Raw genomic sequence first — 23,536 nt, 5'->3', positions numbered from 1 at the left:
GCACCCGCTTCCACTGCAAGGCTGCCATTGCCCTTTTAAAAGGCAGAGCTGTGAAAGAGTAGAGTCCTAGGACGAACCAATGGCAAGCCCCATTCGGCCTCTGCCCAGCCTACCCCGGCCTTAGGTCTAAAGCCTTGCTGCGTTGCATTGTGGCTTGTCGTGAGCCGGGAGGCCTCAGCGCAGAGTTGGCGAGGGGGCAAGGGGTGCAAAGGGCCGGGGCAGCAGGTGGGAGCCTCTCAGACGCCTCCACTCCTTCAGTAGGCCGCTCGCTACCCCCATGTTCCTGAGAAGCGTCTACGCACGGCTACTGAGCCGCGGACCTTGCCTTCGAGTCCTTCGCTCATGGGGCTCGGCAGCGGCGCAAACCGGTCAGTGCTGGACGGGGGATGGGATGGAGAGGGAGAAACTTGATTCTCGGGGGCTTTCCTGGGGTGATTTTCCTGTCCTGTGTTTGCAGGGAAAGGCGGAAAGACCCAGGGCAGATCGGCCAAGTGTAAGGACCCCTTGTCGCGCTGTGCTTCTGCAGCCCTTGTCCAACTAACTGTCTGTCTGTCCCGGATGGGCTCTGTTCCAGAATCCGTGGACTTGCTGGGCGGGGAGGCAGGGCCGTGGCCAGGGCCAGAGGCGCTGAGGCAGTGAGTTTCCCTGAGAACGGCCACTTTTTCAGTCCTGTTTGCTGTCCACATTTGTTGGTAGCGAGATGGGGTGGAGGAGTGGAGCTGATGATTCTGAGGGAGGGGAGGGTGTGGTGGTCGGGTGGGCTGGGCTTAGAGTCCCACCCCCTCTAACCCTGCCCCAGCCTCACGGCCTGAGTTTGACTGGAGGGACCCACTAGTGCTGGAAGAGCAGCTCACAGCAGATGAGATCCTCATCCGGGACACCTTCCGCACCTACTGCCAGGAGCACCTCATGCCCCGCATCGTGCTGGCCAATCGCAACGAAGGTGAGCGGGCAGGCGGGTGAGCACCCTGGAGATCCCCCTGCCACAGGAATCCCACCCTCCACCATAGACACAAGCTCTGCCTGCTCTAGCTGGGCCTTTGGGGACCTTTGGCCCTGGGGCGGTGGGATTCAGTGGGCCCAGCCTGGGCCTGAAGTTGGGCATCTTGTCCCTTTGCAGTTTTTCACCGGGAGATCATCTCAGAGATGGGGGAGCTTGGTGTGCTGGGCCCCACCATCAAAGGTATGGACAGATTTCTCTCCACACTCTGCAGCCCTTCATGTGCCCTGGAAAGTTCCTTCCTTTCCTTGAGCCTGGCTTCCCAGTCTGTAAAGAGATGCTGCTATCCCTCTGTCTGAAAATGACTATGGGGATGAAATGAAGCCAGCTAGGGCCCTCCCTTTGGGTACCTCTATGTAGCTCTGTCTCTCGGGCCCCAGGACTCACTGGTCTTAGCTGGGTAGGGCTTTGTTACCCATTGCCCTATTTTCCCCCCCACCCCCACCAGGGTATGGCTGTGCTGGAGTGTCATCTGTGGCCTATGGACTCCTGGCCCGAGAGTTAGAGCGGGTGGACAGCGGCTACAGGTCAGCAATGAGTGTCCAGTCCTCCCTGGTCATGCACCCTATCTATGCCTACGGCAGCGAAGAGCAGCAGCAGAAATACCTGCCCCGGCTGGGTAAGCAGCTGCCTATGGAACCTAGTGGATGGTCTGAAGCTCAGGGGTGGGGCTATTACCCAAGCCTGCCTTCTGGTCTCACCCCAAGGATATATCACCAATGGCCATCTGAATCCCCTGCCAAACTCTGGGCCTCACTCTCATCTGATTCTCTTAGGTTGCTCTAGACTCTTCCTCTCACCGCCATCATATCCCCACGATTTGCTTTCTGTGTGCCCCATATCCAGCCCAAAGTTTAAAGTTTTAACTTTTTGACTGGGTGCATGAGACCCAGCATGAGCAGGCCTCTCCTGACCTGTCTGTCTCATCTCTGGCCACTCTCTTGACTGCTCCTTCTCAGCCAGACTCAGTGCTTGGAATTCTCAGTTGTATCACTGGGCCTTTGCACATCCTGGTCCCTCTGCCAGGATGGCTTTTCTCCACACCTCTTCCTGCTTCACTCTTTTTGCTGCCCTTCAAGGCAATTTAGCCAACCCCTTCCTGACTCCTGTGGGACCTACCCCCATCATGGCATTGTGACTGATGGTCTGACCATTCACCACCTGGGAATGCTGTGAGGGCAGGGTCCAATCTGCCTTGGCCTTGCTCAGTGGAGAGACTGACAATTTCCAGTAGAGGGAATGAATGGAGGACAGGCAGCCTTGTGACCCTGTCTCATGCTTGCAGCCAAGGGGGAGCTCCTGGGCTGCTTCGGGCTCACAGAGCCCAACCACGGGAGTGACCCTGGCAGCATGGAAACCAGAGCCCGCCACAACCCATCCAACAGGAGCTACACCCTCAATGGGGCCAAGACCTGGTGAGGGGCCTGGGTACCTCAGCAAGTGGGCAGGGGCAGTGGGTGATGACCAAACCTCTCACTGCCTGTCCTGCCTCCAGGATCACCAACTCGCCTGTGGCTGACCTGTTTGTAGTGTGGGCTCGGTGTGAAGATAATTGCATTCGGGGCTTCCTGCTGGAGAAAGGGATGCGGGGCCTCTCAGCCCCCAAAATCGAGGGCAAGTTCTCTCTGCGGGCCTCAGCCACGGGTATGATTATCATGGACGATGTAGAGGTGCCAGAGGAGAATGTGCTGCCCAAGGCGTCTAGTCTGGCGGTAAGCAGCAGCCACCCTGGGGACTGGTATCAGATCACCTGCTGGTTCTCTTTTCTTGGGCAGGCCCCATGCTGGGGACCCAGCTGGGAAACAGACACACATGGAGCTCACACAGTAGTGATTTGGAAAGGCTCCACCTGGCTTGCTGATACACAGAAACTGCCACATTTGGTGACCATCTCACTCATGCTGGCTCTGCCTGGAATGCATATAGTCCGGAACCAGCTTAATCATTTGATGCATGCACATCTTCCTATCTCCTTACACCAGCCCCTAGATGTGAGCATCAAATCCAGATCCTGGGCTGAGTAGAGCTATATGCAAACCAAGAGTGAGCAGGCAGTGAGCAAGACCTTATGTGCATGAGCTTTGGTGCCAGGGCCATGTGTGACTTAAACAGTTGCCCTAAATCCCCCTCTTTACACTGACTGCATGCCTGGGTGTCGGGGGGCCCCTAACTTAAGAAGTAGTTGTTCTCAGGGCCTCTCAGCTCCTCTTGGGGCTGAATTCCCCACCTCTCAACCCTACAGGGTCCCTTCGGCTGCCTCAACAATGCCCGCTATGGCATCTCCTGGGGTGTGCTTGGAGCCGCTGAGTTCTGTTTGCACACAGCCCGGCAGTACACTCTGGACAGGTGTGTGGGGGCTGCTATGAGAACTCCTAGGGGTGTCGGGGGCTCGGGTTCTCTCTTACCCCTACCCCCACCACTGGGCCCCAGCCCACCAGACCTAAGTTCCCTGCTCTGTGAAACAGCCAAGGAAGTCTTTCTGAGCTGTGAGGGCTGAGTTAACAGCAGGGCCAGAGTGAGCTGAGTGGGGGCTGAGGCAGCATGGGAAGGCTTCCTGGGGCCCTGGGATGAGACTGGGGAGTGGGCCTCCCTTGTACTTTCCTTGACCTTGCCCACCTAGGATCCAGTTTGGTGTCCCACTGGCCAAGAACCAACTTATTCAGAGGAAGCTGGCAGACATGCTCACCGAGATCACTCTGGGCCTTCATGCCTGCCTGCAGCTCGGCCGCTTGAAGGATCAAGACAAGTAGGGGCTGTGTGTTTGGGGAGGAAGGGGAGACAACTGTGGAAGGAGGACCTGGTGGCCCTTCTGGGCATGGTGGCACCTGACCCTGGAGAGAGATCCTTCCTACCTAGTGGCCCCTGGGGACCCATCCCTTCCTCTCTCCCTTCTGGCCTTGATGGGCTGGGGACATCCTGCCTTTCCCTCACTGGGAACTCAAGCGTCTGCAGCTGTGACTATAACCTTCCTCCCCAGTGGGAGGGTGTAAGAATTCCTGGAGGACCAGACCCGGGCCAGTTCTTCCTAATCCAATGCTTATTACGCGTCTCTGCTCTTCCCAGGGTCACCCCGGAAATGGTCTCCCTGCTGAAGAGGAATAACTGTGGGAAGGCCTTGGACATTGCCCGCCAGGCTCGAGACATGCTGGGTGGGAATGGGATTTCTGATGAGTATCACGTGATCCGGCATGCCATGAACCTGGAGGCTGTGAACACCTATGAAGGTGGGGCCCAGGTCTCTGGGAGGGGCTTTGCAGAGACCTCACTGGGGAAGAGGGGAGCAAGATGGGGTGGGGACAGCAGGCCCGAGTCCTTCTCTCAGCTGTCACCAATTGGCAGCATGACCTGGGGCAAGTCCCACTCTGTCCCTCATCTGGAGCAGCTCACACTGGGGCCATGGAAGTAAAATGCTCCCAGTTCTTTCCTCCACTGCTTGGGAAGAGGGATGTTCCCAAGCCTGCTTACGGGTCCTCAGGAATCCCAGAGTGGGGCACACTGCCCAGCCAGCTGGTGGATGAAAGGGAGTGAGAGTGCAGCTACACACAGGATCTCCACTCCATTTCATATGGGAAAAAAAGAGACAGGGTTTGTGGTCTGTGGTGTTTACACCTGCAACTGGTTGTGACTCACATGGGGCAGACCCCTTGCTGCACGGGAAGACGGACATTGAAAAAGATAATTAAAAAAAGATGGGAGTTCCCATCGTGGCTCAGCAGAAGTGAACCTGACTAGTATCCATGAGAATGCAGGTTTGATCCCTGGCTTTGCTTAGTGGGTTACGGATCCAGTGTAGCTGTTAAGCTGCAGCATAGGTCGCAGATGCCCCCGAGATCCGAGTTGCTGTGGCTGTGGCACAGAGCTCAGCTACAGCTCCAATTCAAGCCCTAGCCTCCTGGGAACTTCCATATACCACAGGTGCAGCCTTAAAAAAGAAAAAAATATGTACAGTTCCAGTGTGAGCCACACAGAAATAGAGGGAGCTGTAACAGGCGCTCCATCTCCTAGGGAGAAAGTGGGACCATGGTTAAAACTCGAGGGATGTTTAGAAGCTCCCTGGGCAGAGACAGTGTAATAGTGTCCACGTGCTATTCTGGATGGGACATTCCAGAAACAGCCAAGAGGGAAGGGGCGGGGGATTCTATAGGCATGACAGTGACCCCAAGGACAAGCGCCCCAAGGACAGAGGGAACCTTTAGAGGGTTTTATGCAGGGGAGGGACAGGGTCAGATTTACACTTTTCAGAAGAAAACTATTATTTTGCTCCATAAAAGGGAGGCCACAGTCTGTGCCTTCCACCCCTGAAAGCTGAAGAAGAGCAAATGAGAAGCTTGAGGGAGGTAAAGTGTTACCTAGACAGGAGGGGTGGGGTGTGAAGTGTGGGGTGGTGGCTCTGAGATGGTGCGGTGGGGGTGGGGTGGGAATCAGCTGGGACAAGCAGTTAATTGTCTGATGTTTGCTTTCCCATTCCTCCTGTGGGTAAGAAAGGGCCTGATATGTTTCCACAGAGCTCATCAGCATTCTCCACCTCAGCAGGAAGGAAGCATGGCTGGGTTAAAAATCAAACGTTTAATCAACTGTGTGGGGTTGGGATGGGGTGAATCTGTGGGAGCACAAAACCTGGGCCCGTGGTGGCGGCTGGACCCCCAGCAGTTTGGGGCCTGGCACAAGGAGCTTTGGGTTTTTGGGTTGGTTTGTTTTTGCTAAGATGCATTATAGAACTCTGAAAAACAATTTTCTCACTGTGGCCCAAACGGTGACATCTGAGCCTTCCCTTGGGGCTCTCACTAAAAGGAGCTCTCCTGATAGCTGTCAGCATTCACCATCATTGTGGGTCTGTTCTTCTTCCAAATTAGCAGCCTGTAGGGGACATGAAGATTAACTTTAAAGGGAAGTTTTGAGCTGTTAAGACTGCAAACCAACTCTGCATTTATGTTGCCCAGGCACTCATGACATCCATGCTCTGATCCTCGGAAGGGCAATCACAGGGATCCAGGCATTCACGACTGACAAGTGAACACACTTCACCCAGGAGCCCGGATGCTACCAAGCCCACACCCAGGGAGACGCTGTGCTCTGAGCTTAATCAGGGAGGTGGCAGATGGAGCCAATTCTTCTGGTAGGAAGTGAGAGACGCTGATTTTAAATATCAAAATTTCCCTCTTGAAGTCATTCAAATGTGCTCCTTAAAAAGAAGATGAGACTCCCTGTACTGAGTTTCTCAATCCACTTTTAACTGTGGATGGGAACAGACTCCATTACCTCAGAACAGAAGCTTCTTTTGACAGGGGAACAGGGAGAGGGAAGGATAATGACAGGAAGCAACTTGTGAAACCCACCTGGTGTTTGACTAAGCAAACTACCCCCCTTCACACACACACCAAGAGTTCACTCTGCACCCTCTGACCCTCCCATCTGGGGTAAGTGCCTTATGCAGAGCAAGGGGAAAAGAGAATAATAAAGCGCCTACATGTCCAGCTCCACAGTGTTGGGCTACATTTACTTGTAACCATGTGAGAAGTTATTTTAGTCACAGGAGAAAGGCCCACGTGGGGGCTGTGAAGCCCCCCCCCCTCCCCCCCCCCCCCCCCCCCCCGCCCCCGGACCTGGAGGGGATTTCCCCCAGCCCCAGCGTGATCTGGTCCATGTCTGAGTCTTGGGCTCCGCTGTAATAAATAAGCCTGGTAGGCACTGCTGAGGGCAGAGGGGACTTTTCCCTTTTATCACCAGAGCTGACACACAGTGTAAGAAACAACAATCTGACTTCTTAGCTCAGCTCAGATATACCACATTACAGAGGAGCAGGAGGCTGCAAGTGGGATGGTAAGACCACCAAGAGTCCGTTTGTTTATAGCTGCACCCACAGCATATTGAAGTTCCTGCGCCAGGGATTGAATCTGAACCACAGCTGTGATCTATGCCACAGTCGCTGATGCCAATACCAGATCCTTTAGCTCACTGCGTCAGGCTGGGGATCAAACTTGCACCTCTTCAGCGACCCCGAGCTGCTGCAGTCAGATTCTTAATCCACTGGGTCACAGTAGGAACTCCTGTGTGTTTGTGGGGGAGGTTTTCCTTTTTTTTTTTTTCAGTGCCGCACCCATGGCATATGGAGGTTACCTGGCTAGGGGTCGAATCAGAGCTGTAGCTGCCAGCCTACGCCACAGCTACAGCAACATGGTATCTGAGCATCTGCCACCTACACTGCAGCTTGAAGCAATGCTGGATCCTTTAACCCGCTGATCGAGGCCAGGGATTAAACCTGCCTCCTCATGGATACTAGTTGGATTCTTAACCTGCTGAGCCACAAGGGAACCCCCTGTTTTTGTTTTTGTTGTTTGTTTTTTTGGTTATGCCTAAAGCATGCATAAGTTCCTGGGCCAGGGAATGAACTCATGCCATAGCAGTGACCCGAGCCACAGCAATGACAACACCAGATCCTTAACCACTAGGCCACCAGGGAACTCCACCAAGGGTTTTACAGTGATTGTGGGTTCTGTGGGATTTAGGGCCTGGCAATCCTTGCTTTCTGTTGACATTTACTTTCATCTTAGCTGCTACAACTCTCCTTCCTCCAGTGGCGCCCATGTACGTGAGTTTAGTCTTACCTCAGGCTGGATGCACAGGTCTTTGTACACAGTCTCCACAGTGTGGCACACTTGCTTGAGCTCTGTTTCCAGATGACTGATCTTCGCCATTTTCTGAGTGAACTCTTGAAGCTTTTCCTGAATGATCTTGTTGTGGTAATTATAAATTTGATACATCTTCTCCTCTAGCTTCTCTGTCAGGTCTGAAACCTTTGAAAAAATAAGATGTGTTCTTGGAAAATTAAACAAGACTCATCACAAGACATTTGTTCTAGCTGGCTCTTTAAGATTTCTGCAGTTGATTCTTCAATGAGATCCTTCTGTGTAGCACTGGGAAATATGTCTAGTCACTTGTGATGGGGCATGATAATGTGAGAAAAAAGAATCTATGCATGTATGTGTAACTGGGTCACCATGCTGTACAATAGAAAATTGACAGAACACTATAAACCAGCTATAATGAAAAAAAAATCATTATATATATAAAAAAAGATTTCCGCAGTTTATCTTATAAAAGTGGTAAAAGCAACTCTAGTGACAAGGTGAGAAACTTCCTATATGTTAAATTTTCTTTTTAAAAAGCATGGTGCAGGGAGTTCCCATTGTGGCTCAGCAGGAATGAATCTGACTAGCATCCATGAGGACGCAGGTTCAATCCCTGGCCTCGCTCACTGGGTTAAGGATCCAGTGTTGCTGTGAGCTGTGGTGTAGGCTGGCAGCTGCAGCTCCAACTGAACCCCTAGCCTGGGAACTTCCATATGCCATGAGTGGGGCCCTAAAAAGACAAATAAAATAAAATAATAAAAAGCATGGTGCAAAGTTCTCATTGTGGCTCAGGGGTAATGAACCTGACTACTATCCATGAGGATACGGTTCAATCCCTGGCTCCGCTTAGTGGGTTAAGGATCCAGCGTAGCTATGAGCTGCGGTGTAGGTCACAGACACAGCCCAGATCTGGTGTGGCTGTGGTGCAGGCCAGCAGCTGCAGCTGATGACCCCTAGCCTGGGAATTTCCATATCCCGCAGGGATGGCCCTAAAAAGAACAATAAAATAAAAAGCATGGTGCAAAATTATGTATACAATATAAACTCAACCAGGTTAGGAGGAAAGTACATAGAACAGAGACTAGAAGAAAACATGTAACAAAGTGGCCCCTGGGTGGTGGTATCATAGGAATGTGTTTATATTTTTTTCTATGTTATATTTTTCTCTGCTCTCCAGATTTCCTATGTACCAGGAAGATAGGGATGGGGAGGTGGGGGAGAGAGGGGAAAAAATTAGCCTGTCATTGAGAGGTGACATGTGGAATCAAGCTGTCCAGCACACAAGACCCATTACACACCCTGAGGAGGCATCAGGGACAACCATTAATATCAGACGTGAACATAACATCAGACTTTGTGAGATACAAGCCCCAGCCATATCCAGGGGCCTCTATGCTCCTATCACAAATCATTCAACCTCTGGAGGGCAAATGGGTATTATAATATAACACAATGCCTGCATTATGACCCCTGCTGCCACAGCCATTAGCCCTGGCATGAAGTAAGGGGCTGGGCTGTGGGTGCAGATGGACCTTGGCTCCTCATGTTGATTTTCTCACTCGGGAAAATTATTTCTAGACTTATTTTTCCCTAATCCAGATCAGGATTATTATAAAGGTGAAATAAGGTACTGTATGCAAATTACCTAGCACCATGCAGGGAATATAACCGAGGTTCATTCCCTTCCCTTTCACCTTTTACATAAGGAACCTCCCACTTCACTGGGGCTCTGCAGTGTGTTGGGGGGAATCTGTCACCTTGATCTTGAGGCTGTCTCTGAAGTTGGTCATGAGTGCATGGTCCTTCTGTCTGCTCTCGTTGATGTTTTCAATCAACTCCTGGGCTCTCTTCTTCAAGAGGTCAATGCTCGAGTCCAGAGAGGAAAAGTAGAGTCCTGACTTCCCTTCCAGCATCACCAGCTGGCGGTTGGCACTGGAGGTAGCGATAGAGGGGCTAGAAACCTGACTTCTGAAAGTATAGGAAACAGATCAGCACCAAACTCCCCTGAAAGTGGTTGATCTGAATTAGCTCTATGGTGGGAGGTGAACCTGTTTTGTGTCTCCCGTGGGTGATATTTGTTTATTACACTTACACACACACACACACTCCCGTGGGTGATATTTGTTTATTACACTTACACACACACACACACTGAGAGGCAGGGACAGCATCCCCATCACATAACTAAAAACAGACCTGGAGTTCCCGTCGTGGCGCAGTGGTTAGCGAATCTGACTAGGAACCATGAGGTTTCAGGTTCGGTCCCTGCCCTTGCTCAGTGGGTTAACGATTTGGCGTTGCCGTGAGCTGTGGTGTAGGTTGCAGATGCAGCTCAGATGCAGCGTTGCTGTGGCTCTGGCGTAGGCCGGTGGCTGCAGCTCCGATTAGACCCCTAGCCTGGGAACCTCCATATGCCACAGGAGCAGCCCAAGAAATAGCAAAAAAAGATGAAAAAAATAAATAAATAAAAAATTAAAAAAATAAAAACAGACCCAGGAACAGCATCCCCATCACATAACTGAAAACAGACCCAAAATCTACCCAAAGATATATACCTGACTCCAATAAAATACTCCAGTTGTTTTACTATACCAATTCTTGCTTTGAAATGAGCATCAATAATATTCAAAATATCCTGTCACCACCTGTTGTATCCCTTTTCAAATCTACTAAGTAACGTAGCATGTGGACCATCTGGGGCCAGTGAACCTACAGGTCTGTTTCTGCTCCCACCAGGTGAGGTGCCTGTCAAGAGGTAGTTATGTTAAGGAGTTCTCTTGTGGAGCAGAGGGCTAAGGACCTGGTGTTGCCACTGCAACAGCTCGGGTGGCTGCTGTGTCTTGAATCTGATCCCTGGCCTGGAAACTTCCACATGCTGCAGGTGTGGTCAGGAAAAAAAAAAAAAAAAAAGGAGTTCCCATCATGGTTCAGTAGTAATAAACGCGACTAGCATCCATGAGGAGGCAGGTTTGATCTCTGGCCTTACTCAGAGGGTTAAGGATCTGGCATTGCCGTGAGTTGAGCTGTGGTGTAGGTCACAGGCGTGGCTCATATCCTGCCATGCTATGGCTGTAGTGTAGGCAGGTGGCTACAGCTGCGATTGGACCTCTAGCCTGGGAACCTCCATATTCCATCGTGCGTCCTTAAAAGGACAAAAAGACCAAAAATTTTTACAATGCCCCCCAAAAGAGTTTTATTTGTCCCATATGGTACACATGACTATAATTACACAATTCAGCTAAATGTGTCCGCTAGTGAAAGGGCAAAAAAGTGACAGCTGTCTAGCAAAGTTAAATGGAATGAATAAAAGTAAGCCTAATATAAATATTAAATCAAGTATGGGGAGACAACTATATAATGGGGCAAAGAGTCTAAAAATCTAGAAGGATTCTGCATACAGATTACTTTGTCAAGCCCTGTTAAGTTTTCTGTCTGCTTTAAAAACACAAAAGTGGAAATTGTGGGTAACGCATTTCATGTGTATGTGGGGGTTAATAAATGAGGTTTATGCACATACAAAAAAGCTGCAATCTGATCAGCAGACCCAGTGGTGTTTTAAAGTAAGATAAAATGTTTAGGGAGTTCCCGTCGTGGGGCAGTGGTTAACGAACCCAACTAGGAACCATGAGGTTGAGGGTTCGATCCCTGCCCTTGCTCAGTGGGTTAACAATCCGGCGTTGCCGTGAGCTGTGGTGTAGGTTGCAGATGCGGCTCGGATCCCGCGTTGCTGTGGCTCTGGCGCAGGCTGGTGGCTGCAGCTCCGATTAGACCCCTAGCCTGGGAACCTCCATATGCCGTGGGAGCAGCCCAAGAAATAGCAAAAAGATTAAAAAAAAAAAATGTTTAGGAGTTCCCATCATGGTGCAGCAGAAATGAATCCAGCTAGGAACCATGAGATTGCGGGTTCAATCCCTGGCCTCTCTCAGTGGGTCAAGAATCAGGCATTGCCGTGAGCTGTGGTATAGATCACAGACGCAGCTCAGATCCCAACTTGCTCTGGCAGTGGTGTAGGCCAGCAGCAATAACTCTGATTGGACTCCTAGCCTGGGAAACTCCATATATGGCAGGTGTGGCCCTAAAAAGCAAAAAAATAAAATAAAATAAAATAAAATAAAAAATAATTTAAAAAAAAGATAAAATGTTTAAGGTAAGCTTCTTTTTTGGCCATTTCTGTTTTATCTGCCATGCATCATGCTAAGCTACATGCCTCCTCATGCATCCTCATGACCATCCTTTGGGGTGTGTCCCCACCATCTTTACCTCGTGGCACTCAGCTCTGCCACAGACTGGCTGGTGATCCTGAGAAAGTGATGCAACTCATTACCATCCACAATGCCATGTCTCCCAAAATTATTATCCCCAGCCCACAGCTCTCTCCTGAGCCCTCAACAATGGACCTGACCTGACTACCTCTGGGCCCTCTCCACACCACTTAAAGGCATCTCGAACTCCTTTAAATTTGCACATCATCATTTTCCTCCCAACTCAGTGTTGTCCTCCATCCCCATTTCAGTGAATGACACCAAAAGCCATCTGGCTCCCAAGCCAGAAACTCAGCAGTCAATCAGGAGCCTGGCTTCTCTCTGTCCCTCCATATCCTGTCACAAAATCCTTCATTTCCACTTTTTTTTTCTTTTTATGGCCGAATCTGCAGCATATGGAAGTTCCTGGGCTAGGGGTAGAATAGTACCTGCACCTGCCAGCCTATGCCACAGCCATGGCAATACCGGATCTTAGCCACAATTGCAACCCATCCTGCAGCTTTCATCAGTGCCATATCTTTACCCAATGAGTGAGGTCAGGGATCAAACCCGCATCCTCACAGAGACATGTCGGGTCCTTCACCTGCTGAGCCACAACAGAAATTCCATTCACCTTCATAATTTTCCCCAAATCTATCATCTCCCCACCCAACCACTCACAGCCCCGTACCTATCATTACCTGTGCCCTAGTGACCTTAGACTGCAATCTGATGTCCCACTCCTTCTCCACAGTCTATAAGAGCCCTCACCAGCCACAAGATCAAGTAAATTCCTGAGCACAGCACACAAAACTTTCCAGGGCCCTGGCCTTCATCGTCTCTTTTCATCTTCCATTCCCAGCAATTTGCAACCTCTACAAATTTCACCAAACCCATCAGCCTTTGCCTGAAATGACTTTTCCCTTTCTGTCAACCTCATGAGGCATTCAGAGCTTCCCCACTACACCTTCGAGTACTAATCACAAAACTGCCAATTAATACACGTTGGTCCTCCCCAGGACACTGTGAACACTCAGGGAGGGACTGCATTGCACTCATTGCAAAGGCATCACAAATGTTTGCTGAATACCTAAATGAACTATTGCTGGAGCTTGCTCTTAAGCCACTTAGTGCCAGCAATTGCTTTGGTGTCCCAATAGTGTAAGGATTCTGAAATTAAAATCAATGATAGAACCAGGTGCTTCTTTTTGTGTAATTGCTCACAACCTGCTTGAGCTGCTAACTGTTCAAAGTCGCTCCTTTCTCAGGCTCGAGGGATGAGGCTGGAACAGGACTTAGTGGCAGCTGTACAAATGGTGAAAAATCACTTGAATTCAGCTCATTCAAATTTCATTGTGGGACAAAGGCCTGCATCAGATGTCTGGAGAGAGTGTCTGATTTTTCCCAACCTCTCCTTTGGGGATTTATTCCTTCCCATTTCATTTTTCTTAATACTCAGCAGCTGCATATTAATCAGGATGCTAATGAATCATAGGCTTCCCTGGGCTTGCATTCGCCAATTAACTTTAATAAACAAAATGCACCATGTCCTCTCTACTGGCTTCCCTCGTTCCTGGGCCTGCTTCTGTTGCCCAACCCTGGGATGGAGGCCAGGGAATGGAAGTGAGCCCAACACAGCAGGCTGTGTATGCTGAGGTGGGGCAGTGGGGGTTGGGGTGGGGGCTGTGAATGCATCCCTGAGCTCATCTATGATGATGTGTCCTTCTAAGGAGTCCCTGACTTCGGCTCTGAGGATTAGGACCTTGTTCCCAAGCAGGGCCCAGGCTGGCAGGGGGCCCGAGAAGGGCGGAGGAAATGGGTCTAAGTGAAGGGACCATCTGTTCGCTCCAGGTAAAGCTGTGATTGGCAGGCGTGTGAGCCAGAGCCGCCCGCTGGTGGGGCCCTCCCCCGTGGCCTCTAACAGATAGATATACAAGTAAACAATCCGCCAGCCACTTACGACCACCGCAGGCGGCGGCTGTCCCAGGAGGGGAGGCAAGCTAATCAAACATTCAAAGAAGAACATAACAGAATCTCTGGTGCTTGGGCAAAATGATGTTTTGCTGAAGTACAGCCAGGAAAGGGGAAGGTCTGAATCAAAGCTACAGAGCCCATTCCTTTCAGCCTCTGCTTCGCTCTCCTGAAATGTGTTCGCGTTTTAATCATGTCACTGAGAGTCTGCTGCTGGATCTATTAACTGGCCCTACAACTGGTTCTAATCCATCTGTTTCTGGGCCCATAGCTCTTTGGAGACTTCTTGAAGTCTCTCAGTGATTTGCAATTGTCTGTGTCTCCTCACCACTTAGATCCTGGTCTAAATATGCTATTTGCAGGAAGATGTTATCAAACAAACCATTCCAGTTGTTTCCTTTTTGCTGGTCTCCATTTGACAGCACACACCTGGAAACCACTCCACCCCGTGGCCTGTTTTACAACTGAAGAATCTGGGAGGCAAGAGGAAGCTGGCTTTATGCCTGGAATCCTTGAGGCCATGTCCTGAGCTTCATTTTATCTGCAGGTGAACATCTTCACTGAGACAGTGACTCCCACAGCACCATCTCCAGCCTCTGGCCCACTTTCTGGGTCAGAAAGTCCAAATCTGTCCTGGATATATTCACGTGCATATCTCCAACCACGTCAAATTCAACAACGGCAAATGGAACTTGTGCTCTCCCCTCTGCCAGTGAGACCACCATCTGCTGGAAACCCCCCAAGCCAGAAAGCAGGAGGCAGTGGTGTACTGGTAAGCATTTACCAACTGGCTCTCTGGGTGGGGGTGAGAGTGGCGAGGGAAGCCTGGATCTGTAGTGTTTGCCAATTTCCATGGTGCAAAGACTCCCACTACAGCCAATTTCAAGCTACCAATGTGGACTAGCTAAATGCTAAGTTGGGAAGAAATGTGTAAGAACTGGCTCTTGCTGGTAGGAGCCGACTCAAGCACACCACAGCTGGGAGACATCCTTGGCTCATCCCCTTCCTCATGCCTCACTAAATGACCTCCCTCCTCTTCTCTCCATCTGCCCTTCTAGATGCAACCCCTGTAGAAGCCTCCCACTTATCTCTTCCATGTCCGCTCCTGCTCCCTGCCATCCATTCTCCACAAAGCAGCTAGTGTCTTTTTATTACCAGAACCCAGGCATGTTACCTCTCTGACTCAGTCACTCCCCTGCTAGGTATCTAGCCAAGAAAAATGAAGACTTGTACATGGATGTTCATAGCAGCATTATGAACCCTGAAAACATTACACTCAGCAGAAGAAGCCAGTCACAAAGGACCACATAATTGTGACTTCATTTATATGAAATATCCAGCAGAGGCAAATCTGTAGAGACAGAAAGTAGAGCTGTGGTTGCCAGGGACTTGGAAGGATGCAAGGACTGGGAGGTGATGGTAATGGGTGGAAGGATTCTTTTCAGGGCAGTGAAAATGTTATAAAGTTGATTGGGGTGATGGTTGCACAGCTCTGTGAATTTACTAATAACAATTGAATTGTATATCTTAGGTAGGTGAATTGTATGGTATTCAAACTATATCTCAATAAAGTTGTTACAAAAACAACAACAACAACAAAAACCTCAGGATCAAGTCCATAGCTAATAAAATGTCCTGTGACCTGGCTTATACCAAGCCCTCTTCTTGCCCTTGCCCAGGCACACAGGCCTGCCTTGAGCTCCCTGAAGGCCATGCAAGGGTCTCTGCATGAGCTCTTCTCTCAGCAACTCCTGCCATCCTGCGTTCACTCAGCACTGACTCCCCCTCTTTCTGATTCAGCATTGCCTCCTCAAGGGCACTGTCTCTGGTTCCTCATCTGGGGCTGCCTGCCTGCTGGGGAAAGGTTCTTCCAGCACCCCGATCTCTTCTGTGTCAGTACTTGTTCAATATATGCCTTTCCCATCAGGTGGAAGCACCAGGAGGATGTGAGTGTATCTGTCCAGTGTACCCAGGGTATCCCTGCTGCCAATCACAATGCCTGACACACTGGCCTTCCTGTTCTGTGAGCACAACAAGCCTGCTCCTGCCTCAGGGGCTTTGTACTTGCAGCTCCCTCTGCCTGGAGTGTTTCCCTGGGTGCCTCCTGGCTGGCTCCTTTTCATGTGATCCTCCTTAGATATCTCCAACTACTCTAAACTCCCTGTCACTCAAGTTGCTCCTTCTCTGTTTTGTTTCTTCACAGCACTTGCCACCAGTTGAAATCACTTTTTTTTTTTTTGTCTTTTTGTCTTTTGTTGTTGTTGTTGTTGTTGCTATTTCTTGGGCCGCTCCCGCGGCATATGGAGGTTCCCAGGCCAGGGGTTGAATCGGAGCTGTAGCCACCAGCCTATGCCAGAGCCACAGCAACGCAGGATCCGAGCCGCGTCTGCAACCTACACCACAGGTCACGGCAACGCCGGATCGTTAACCCACTGAGCAAGGGCAGGGACCGAACCCGCAACCTCATGGTTCCTAGTCGGATTCGTTAACCACTGTGCCACGACGGGAACTCCTGAAATCACATTATTTAAAAAAGGTCTCTCTTCTAGAAAGTCAGGTTGGCAATAGACCAGGATAGCCAATGCAATATTGAAGAAGAACAAAGCTGAAGGACTGATACTGCTTTATTTCAAGACTTAGTATAAAGCTGCAGTGATCCAAATAGTGTGGTACTGATGAAAGAACAGATGATAGATCAATGGAATAGAATAGAGAGCCCAGAAATAGAACCACACATATATAGTCAACTCATCTTTGACAAAAGAACAAAGGAAATTCAGTGGAGAAAGGAGAGTCTTTTCAACAAACGATGCTGGAACAACTGGACATCCACATACAAAAAAAAAAAAAAAAGTGAAGACACAGACCTTGCACTTTTCACAAAAATTCAAAATAGATACCATAGCCCTAAATGTAAAACACAAAGCTTATAAAACTCCTAGAAGGAGTTCCCGTCGTGGCGCAGTGGTTAACGAATCCGACTAGGAACCATGAGGTTGCGGGTTCGGTCCCTGCCCTTGCTCAGTGGGTTAACGATCCGGCGTTGCCGTGACCTGTGGTGTAGGTTGCAGACACGGCTTGGATCCCGCATTGCTGTGGCTCTGGCGTAGGCCGGTGGCTACAGCTCCGATTCAACCCCTAGCCTGGGAACCTCCATGTGCCGCGGGAGCGGCCCAAGAAATAGCAACAACAACAACAACAACAAAGCCAAAAAAAAGACAAAAAAAAAATAAAACAAAAAAAAAACTCCTAGAAGATATCATAGCAGGAAATCTAGATGTCTTTAGGTTTGGTGGTGACTTTAGACACAATATCAAAAGAAAAAACTGTTTAGTTTGACTTCATTACAATTTAAAACCTCTGTCTGCAAGACACTGTTAAGAGAATGAAAAGACAAGCCACAGGAAGCAAATTTTTGCAAAACATATAAAGAACTGATACACAAGGACGCTTAAAACTCAGCAATTAGAAAACAAACAATCCAGCTTAAAAATTGGCAAAAGATCTGAACAGACACCTCACCAAAAGATATACAGATGGCAAATAAGCATATGAAAAGACATTCAGGAGTTCCCATCATGCTCAGCAGTTAATGAACCTGACTAGTATCCATGTGGATGCAGGTTCAGTCCCTGGCCATGTTCAGGGAGTTAAGGATCTGGCTGTGGTGTAGGTTGCAGGCACAGCTCAGATCCCATGTGGCTGTGGCTGTGGTGTAGGTCATCAGCTACAGCTCCGACTCAACCCCTAGCCAGATAACCTCCATATGCGGCTGGTGCTCCCCTAAAAAAAAGACATTCAACTTCATACATCATCAGGAATTTGCAAATCAACATGACAATGATATTGCTACACACCTGTTAGAAAGGGTAAAATGCAAAACTCTGAGAACCCCAAATGCAGGTGAGAATCTAGTGCAACAGGAACTCTCATTCACTGAGAACAGGGAGGTTCACCCACACTGGATACTAGTTATTTTTTTTAGGGCCACACCTGTGGCATATGGAGATTCCCAGGCTAGGAGTCAAATTGGAGCCACAGCTGCCGGCCTTCGGCCACAGCCACAGCAAAGGCAGATCTGAGCCTCGTCTTCGATCTACACCACAGCTCATGGCAACGCCAGATCCTTAACCCACTGATCGAGGCCAGAGATTGAACCCATGTCCTCATTGGTTCATTAACCACTGAGCTATGATGGGAACTCCATCTTTCTTTCTTTTTTTTTTTAAATGTCTTTTTAGGGCTGCACCCATGGCATATGGAAATTCCCAAGCTAGGGGTAGAATTGGAGCTATAGGTGCAGGCCTATGCCATAGCAATGCCAGATCTGAGCCATGTCTGCTACCTACAACACAGCTCATGGAAACGTCAGATCCTTAACCCACTGAGCAAGGCCAGGGGTTGAACAGTCCTCATGGATACTAGTTGGGCTCATTACCACTGAGCCAAAACAGGAACTCCCAAAAACATCATTTTAAAATCATCCCTGACACTGCTCTTTCTTTTATTCCAACATTGAATTCACTAGCAATTTCTGTTAGTTCTGTCTTTTTAAATCTGTCCAGAATCTGACCACTTCTCATCACCTCCATGGATCCACCTGGGTCAGGTCAGTCATCTACCACCTAAATTATTCCAATTGCTTCACCACTGGCCTCCTTGCTTCCAATCCTGCCCTCAATAATCTAGTCTCTACATGGCAGCCAGAGGGTGCCTATTAATACTTTAATCCAGACCTCCCCAAACCTCTATAAAGGGCCAGATAGGAAATCTTTTTCAGCTTTGGAGGCCATATAGTCACAGTTGAAACAATTCACCTCTGGAGAAGCAACCGTTCCAATAAAACTTTATTAACAATAGTCCTCATACTACTGTAGTCCCTTCCTGTCACTCCTGTATTTCATATCTTTTCATGGGTAATTATCATCCAAAGTCCCATTATCTGTCTGACTGTATCTCTTATCATCTCCCGCTTACTCATGCTTTTCCAGCACAGTCTTCTCTCAGGGCCTTTGGAACTGCTGCTTCTCTGCCTGGAGCATAGTTCTCCCTACCCTCATGGTTCACTTGTCACCCCCTCCACGAAGCCTTCCCTGACCCTTCGATCTAAACTGGCCACCAGTTGCTCCCTCCCAATTTTTTTCCCCATAGCACTTAGCATCCTCTGACCACTATATTTTCCTGAAGTTACAGACTTCTTCCTAGAATGTCAGCTCACTGCTGTGTCTCCAGTGCTCTCATCCCATGCCCATGAGAGATGCTGGACAATTATGTGCAACAAATGCGCATTTGTTGACAGATACTGGTAGGGTCTTGTGGAAGAAAAGGGTGAATGAGGACTCAGGGGTCTGTTGGGACCCGAAAGGCTGGGTTCTTCCTCACCTAGGTGGTCCTCGCCCAGCCTCCTCTTCATGGCTCTCCTCGCCCTGCAGCTGCTCCTTGCTCTCCCCCAACAGCTGTGGCTCCTGGTCCTTGCACTCTATGTGGGGCGTGTCCACCTGTGAGCACAGCCAGCACTTGAGAGGTTGAAGGAGGAAGGGAGGAAAGGAGGGAAGTGGTCAGATCTCCCTCCTCCCGCCCCTTCAACCTGGGGCACCTCTGTGTGCCACTGTGGAGACACGTAGAAGAAACGGGTGGATCTGGGGCGGGCACCATGAGGATGGGGGTGTGGGTTGGGGGATCCTGTGCCCGGAGCACAGGAAGGCTGGGGCGGGGAGACCTGGAGGGGCCAGAGTGAGGGCAGGGGGTCGGGATGGGGTGCTGGGGGACTTGTGCTCCTAACTGGTGTGTGAGTCAGCTCGAGTCCTTCAAGGAGGGAGAAGAGGTAGGAAACAAAAAAATAAAAGAAATGAGGACGGCGCGTGGGTGTCTGAGTCTCTCTCTCCCCTACTTCTGCCACACGCCATGCATGGAGGTCAGTCCTTCTGGCCTGTGGTGTCAGAGGGTCAGTCACACAGTCAGTATGTTAGTCAGGGCCCGGCCGGTCAGTCAGAAGATCGAGGCCCAGCCAACCGAGGAGCAGCCCCGATGGCAGGAGCAAGCGGCTGAGCTCGGGTTCGTTGGGGAAGCCCAAGATCGCTGCCATTCCCTGCCAGTCTGCCCGCCGCCCACGCGAAGGAAACAAACGCCGCATACTCCCTGTCGCTCCATCCCGTCTTTTCCCGCCTTCTAGTCCGCGCCCTCTGCGCACGCGCTGGCCCCGCCCCCGGACGCCCCGCCCACACGCTCCCGCGGCGACACGCACTCTTGGCCCCACCTCTTTCTGGGAACTTGCGCACGCAGCGGGGCAGAGGCGGCGGTTAGGCGGCAGTTGGGCTGTCGAGGGGCTGCCCAGGGGCTGCGTGCGCAACCGACACAGTCTGAGGAGCAGGCGGTCTCTGCGCGCGTGTGTTCGCCTGTGTGAATCCCGGGGACCATGCGTTCCTTCTTTACATTTCAGTTCATCTCATCTGCCCCCTAAAATCTTTCCAATAAGAAATTCTGACCTTGGTCGTCTCTTGATTACGACCTACTGCCCTCCGTGAAAAAGTTTATGTAGTTACCCCATTGAATGAGTTACCTACGTTCCAAAACCAGAAGTTCTTGAAAGCATGGCGCAGCTGGCCCTTACAGAAGTGGGCCCATGCCCCTTAATAATTATAATAGTGGGAGTTCCCCTCCTGGCGCAGTGGTTAACGAATCCGACTAGGAACCATGAGGTTGCGGGTTCGATCCCTGCCCTTGCTCAGTGGGTTAACAATCCCGCGTTGCCGTGAGCTGTGGTGTAGATTGCAGACGCGGTTCGGATCCCGCGTTGCTGTGGCTCTGGCGTAGGCCGGCGGCTACAGCTCCGATTAGACCCCTAGCCTGGGAACCTCCATATGACGTTTGAGCGGCCCAAGAAATAGCAAAAAGACCAAAAAAAAAAAATTATAATAGTAACAATGATAAATTCTTAATAATAACTGGCACATGAGGAGCCACAGACTGGGAGAAAATATTTAACAGCTTGTATCCAGCATCTACAAACGTCTTGCAACTCAGAACACCCAATTTTAAAAAGAGCAAACGATTTGAAACCGCGAGGGCAAACCCTTTAGGTCCGAACAAGCTCAGTGTTTGAGAAGCAGCCAGGGCTGGTGGGGAGCGCAGGGACTGGGGGAGGCTGTGGGTGAAGGATGAAGAGTTGGGTAGGGGCTGAGCCTTTGTTCTGACTGCCTGGGGAGGTGTCGCTCCTCTCTGGGGCACCTGTCCCCGTGTCTGAGAGGGAGACAGTGGGAGTCCCCTTACATCGATCAACTTCTGTGCAGGGTTCTGTCCCTGACCACACACACTAGGGCACATACCTTTACAACATTCTGGAGAAGGTGGGTTTGAATCTGTGTTGTCTCTTACCAACGTGGCTGATCATAAAACTGCCATTCACTCTCAAAACCTACCTTTGTCTATTATCAAAACATAAAAACTAAAACTTGAGACTATTTTGAGGGTTTCAGGGATAAATATGTGGAACATATTAAGAGTGTAACAAACAATAATTAACATTAATATTTTGTGGCAAAGCTACAAGTTAAACAATACACATCTTCCTGCTGCATCAGATTTGAAGACTTGAGGATTATCTACAGAGAAAAATCTTAGACTTCTTTTTAAACATACACATACAAACACACACCAAACCAAAAAAAAAAAAAAAAAAAAAAAAGGCAATACGCAAGAAGCAGGATGACTTTTATGGCACCCTAGTCTGTATAACTTTTTTGTTTTTGCCTGCACCTGCAGCATGTGGAAATTCCCAGGCCAGGTATTGAACCTGTGCCACAGCAGCAAGCTGAGCCACAGCAGTTACACCAAATCCTGGACCCAATGAGCTACTGGGGCTCTCCCTGGTTTAACTTTTGAAAATACGCAAAATGAAACTGTACCTTTTTCTTTTTTTTTTTAGAGCAGCACCTGCAGCATATGAAGTTCCTAGGCTAGGGGTTGAATTGGAGTTGCAGCTGCCAGCCTATGCCACAGCCACAGAGACTCAGGATCCAAGCCGAAGCTGGGACCTACACCACAGCTCACGGTAACACCATCAGATCCTTAACCCACTGAGCAGAGCCAGGGATCAAATCCACATCCTTGTGGATACTAGTAGGGCTCGTTACTGCTGAACCACAATGGGAACTCCAAAAGTTTAGAAACACATGAGAATGATAAATACCAAATTCAGGAGGAAACAATCTTGGGGGTGGGGGCAAAAGAACTAGGACAAGCCCATAGAGTCTTCAAATCATTCATTAGTCAATATAGCCCTAAAAAGTGAAAGATCCAGGAGTTCCGATTTTGGCTCAATGGTAACGAACCTGACTGGTATCCATGAGGATACAGTCAATCCCTGGCCTTGCTCAGTGGGTTAAGGATCTGGTGTTGCCATGAGCTGTGATGTAGGTCACAGATGTGGCTCTGATTCTGCATTGCTGACTGTGGTGCAGGCGAGCAGCTCTGATTTGACCCCCAGCCTGGGAACTTCTATACGCTTCAGGTGTGACCATTTAAAAAAAAAAAAAGGAAAGAAAAAAAAGATACAAAGCGGGAGTTCCTGTCGTGGCACAGCGGAAACAAATCCGACTAGGAATCACGAGGTTGCGGGTTCGATCCCTGACCTTGCTCAGTGGGTTAAGGATCCAGCATTGCCATGAGCTGTGGTGTAGGTCAAGGATGCAGGCTCGAGGAGTTCCCATTGTGGCGCAGTGGTTAACGAATCCCACTAGGAACCATGAGGTTGCAGGTTCCATCCTTGGCCTCACTCAGTGGGTTAAACGGCCGCAGGAGCGGCCCTAGAAAAGGCAAAAAGACATTTAAAAAAAAAAAAAAAAAAAAAAAGATGCGGACTCGAATCTGGCGTTGCTGTGGCTTTGGTGTAGGCCGGTACCTCCAATTTGACCCCTAGCCTGGGAACCTCCATATGCCAAGGATGCAGACCTAAAAAAAGACAAAAACAAAAAAACAAACCCCAAGATACAAAGCAAATGTAATTTATGTTCAGATTTGAATAAAATAGATTCTTGGGTGTTTACTGTATTAAGCTTTATATATGTTCACGCTTATAAGCCTTTACTTTTTACACGGCTTCCACCCTTCTCTCTTCTGTATTTACCTGTTTGTGTCTCTCATGGCTCCACACCCCTCAGCATCAGCTCCTGGAGGCAGAGACCTGAGCCAGGTTTTCCACTGCTGAGTCTTCAGCTCATGAAAACTGCTGGCACTTGAGGTGCACATTTACTGTGTGAATGAGTATTTTTCTGCATGACTGGATTATTTAATTTGAAATTAAAAAAAAAAATCTGAGTGAAGAGCCCTTGGAGGATTGGTGCCCATAGGCTCGGGGACTAGCAAAACCCATGGCCTCAACTGACTGTCAACTGCACTAGGTATAAGAGTGGCTTCATGGTTACATAAGAAACCATCCATGCTTCCAAAAGCACATTGCCCCTTAAGATGTGGGGTGAGTGACTTTGTGGTTGAGATTTGCTTTGAAATATTCTCACAGAAACAGGTGTAAGATGCTCTCATTGTGGCTTAGTGGTAACAAACCTGACTAGTATCCATGAGGATGCAGGTTTCATCCCTGGCCTCCCTCAATGGGTTAAAGATCCAGCATTGTGGTGAGCTGTGGTGTAGGTGGCAGATGCAACTCATCTGGCATTGCTGTGGCTGTGGTGTAGGCC

At 49.5% G+C, this 23,536-nt stretch overlaps 2 protein-coding genes across 7 annotated transcripts; one reads left to right on the top strand and one right to left on the bottom strand.

The window, feature by feature from the left end:
- GCDH (glutaryl-CoA dehydrogenase) lies at positions 39–7,848 on the top strand. 3 transcript variants are annotated; one of them, XM_021083715.1, is made up of 11 exons: positions 94–368; positions 458–493; positions 800–943; positions 1,121–1,183; positions 1,449–1,619; positions 2,286–2,415; positions 2,496–2,712; positions 3,243–3,346; positions 3,621–3,746; positions 4,064–4,224; positions 5,941–7,848. In XM_021083715.1, exons 1-11 carry the CDS (start codon positions 278–280, stop codon positions 6,012–6,014), a joined length of 1,317 nt encoding a protein of 438 aa, XP_020939374.1. In that variant the 5' UTR covers positions 94–277; the 3' UTR covers positions 6,015–7,848. The 3 variants fall into 3 exon arrangements, with proteins under 3 accessions (XP_020939375.1, XP_020939374.1, XP_003123376.1); XM_021083716.1 differs by lacking the exon at positions 458–493 and having other exon boundaries at positions 39–368; XM_003123328.4 differs by having other exon boundaries at positions 98–368; positions 4,064–7,848.
- Positions 5,548–20,563, bottom strand: SYCE2 (synaptonemal complex central element protein 2). Of its 4 annotated transcripts, XM_021083717.1 has the most exons (5): positions 19,977–20,558; positions 19,224–19,339; positions 9,387–9,597; positions 7,606–7,794; positions 5,548–5,857 (listed from the first exon to the last, which is right to left on the bottom strand). In XM_021083717.1, the coding sequence occupies exons 1-5, from the start codon at positions 19,989–19,991 to the stop codon at positions 5,810–5,812; spliced, it is 579 nt and encodes a 192-aa protein (XP_020939376.1). In that variant the 5' UTR covers positions 19,992–20,558; the 3' UTR covers positions 5,548–5,809. The 4 variants fall into 4 exon arrangements, with proteins under 4 accessions (XP_020939376.1, XP_020939377.1, XP_020939378.1 ...); XM_021083718.1 differs by lacking the exon at positions 5,548–5,857 and having other exon boundaries at positions 7,555–7,794; positions 9,387–9,594; positions 19,977–20,563; XM_021083719.1 differs by lacking the exon at positions 5,548–5,857 and having other exon boundaries at positions 7,555–7,794; positions 9,387–9,561; positions 19,977–20,563.

This window comes from Sus scrofa, chromosome 2 (assembly GCF_000003025.6).
Source record: "Sus scrofa isolate TJ Tabasco breed Duroc chromosome 2, Sscrofa11.1, whole genome shotgun sequence".
NCBI lineage: Eukaryota > Metazoa > Chordata > Mammalia > Artiodactyla > Suidae > Sus > Sus scrofa.
Note: the sequence above shows the minus strand (reverse complement) of the source record. Positions and strands in the feature narration are given on the sequence as shown.